Source organism: Macrobrachium nipponense, chromosome 33 (genome assembly GCF_015104395.2).
Source record: "Macrobrachium nipponense isolate FS-2020 chromosome 33, ASM1510439v2, whole genome shotgun sequence".
In the NCBI taxonomy this organism is placed as follows: domain Eukaryota; kingdom Metazoa; phylum Arthropoda; class Malacostraca; order Decapoda; family Palaemonidae; genus Macrobrachium; species Macrobrachium nipponense.
In genome coordinates, this window is record NC_087219.1 from 59,409,305 (window position 1) to 59,411,331 (window position 2,027).

Genomic DNA, 2,027 nt, shown 5'->3' on the forward strand with positions numbered 1-2,027 from the left:
AACATTCAACCCTTAAAAACCAAATCGTTTATCTGAATAATTAGTTAAATGCTTCCATAAGAAAATAATGGGCCAGTTTAATTGTGGAAGTTGAATGATTGAAATCTTCATTATGAAATAAGAATCGGCATGAAATGTCATCGCCCGAGACTAAGCTTCATTAATGATAATGACCAAATCTATCGTCATTTTCCACACAGTCATCATGAATTAAGAAGACTGGCTGTTTTAATCAGAACTATTGGTATCGCTCCAACCGCGACCATTCTAAGACATTTTATGTTCTGTTTCATGGTAAAGTCTATTCCAGTTTGGTGAGTAAACTAAAAGTATGTTCAGTAGTTTTTGTCATTCTCTCATCCGTAGGGGCACTGTAGGCATTGTTATATGGTGATTACGGCGGGCGTCCCTTCCACCCTATAATCTTTTTTTTTTTTTTTTATCTGTCCATCCGCCTGTGGTGTTTGCGCATGGTAACACTGCGTCCCGGGCTTTAAATAATATCTTATTTCGAATATTAACTTTTAATTCGCATACAGTAAATTATTAAAACACTTTTCAGTTGCAAATGTACACCAAGATATCCTTTTATTTACCTAAAACTTATACACACATAGCGTCATTATTTAAAGCCCGGGACGCAGTGTTACCATGCGCGACCACCACAGGCGGATGGACAGATGGAAAAAAACAGAGTATAGGGGTGGAAGGGACGCCCGCCGTAAACACCCTTTAGCAATGCCTACAGTTCCCCTACGGATGAGAGAATAACAAAAACTACTGAACATACTTTCATTTTACTCATCAAACTAAGTAGATCTTGGCTGCACCAACTTGTTAGATTTTTAATTTACCTCCGTTCCCGATTCCTTTCTTCAGTCTCTGTGACCATCCCCTCTGACTATTATTTCTTAGTGCACCTTTGGGGTTTTCCTCAATTTCTACCTTCAAACTTTGTACTACTTCATCTCCTGTATTTTCTGAATCTCTTGATATTTTTGTCCAACGGAACTTTCACAGCAGGTAGTATAACTATATGTCTTTGGTCTCACGCAAGGAAAAGTATTTTTGACTGGTCACTTTTTTTAAGTATATCATTTCTGAAAAATGACAGGTTTTTTTTAACATTAAAATTCATTAACTTAGAGGTCGAATTTTGTAGTTTCCTTACGATGGCTTTTTCAGTATGAGTTGTTTAATAAAAGGTGAAACGTTGAAGGAAATCCCTTCTATCGTAAGGTACCAATCTTCACATACATTACGTATAATGTGAGCTGATGGCCGAAAGCGCCCCGGTGCTTTCCGTTGGCTTCGCAGCTTAAATATCATGAATTCAAATCGTTCTTCCACGCAGAAACTTGGATGAGAGATTCGAAGCCGCTCAGCGGATGATTGACCTGGAGCCCCAGACGTGCCCGGTGCTGATCGATCCTTTAACCGACGAGACCAGCAAGGCCTACTCAGGTTTGCCAGAGAGGCTCTACATCATCCTTGATGGCGTCATCGTCTACAAGGGCGGCCAAGGACCCTTCGGTTACAAGGTGAGACAGACAGGCTGCCATTCTAAGAACTTCAGTTCTGCCCAGCAGTAGTGTGACTGTGAAATTTGGTTGAAGATGTTTCTGTTGACTGAGTATCAATTCTGGTTTGAGTATTGATGCTGATACAAATACGTATGCCATTGCCTTAATCAAATTAAGCAGTTACGGCATACAGATGATGAACTTGAATTAAATAACATTATTTTGTGTCCTTTCTGTGTGTGAATCTGACATGCTTGGAGTTATGCAATTGGCCTCAGTAAAATATTTAATAATATATTTTGCTGTAACTAGATTTCAAATATTCTATAATATATTTTGCCCGGTTGAAAGTTATGTATATTTTTTTATGTATTTTGCTGTGACTAAAGTTCAAATATCTTTTTAATATAATTTGCCACATTGAAAGTTATGGAAATATTTTTTTATGTATATTTTGCCAGGTTAAAAGTCTCGTTTATCACCTTTTTGCTATATTCTTACTAA

General features: G+C 37.7%; 1 protein-coding gene across 1 annotated transcript in view; it reads left to right on the forward strand.

Annotated features, from left to right (window-relative positions):
* LOC135203221 (type I iodothyronine deiodinase-like) overlaps positions 1 to 1,607 on the forward strand; it is a 7,431-nt gene extending 5,824 nt beyond the window's left edge. Inside the window, 1 exon segment of the mRNA XM_064232978.1 lies at positions 1,355 to 1,607. Within this exon segment, the coding sequence (XP_064089048.1) occupies positions 1,355 to 1,592 (238 nt within the window). The 3' untranslated portion in view covers positions 1,593 to 1,607.
* Positions 1,608 to 2,027: the final 420 nt, after the last annotated feature.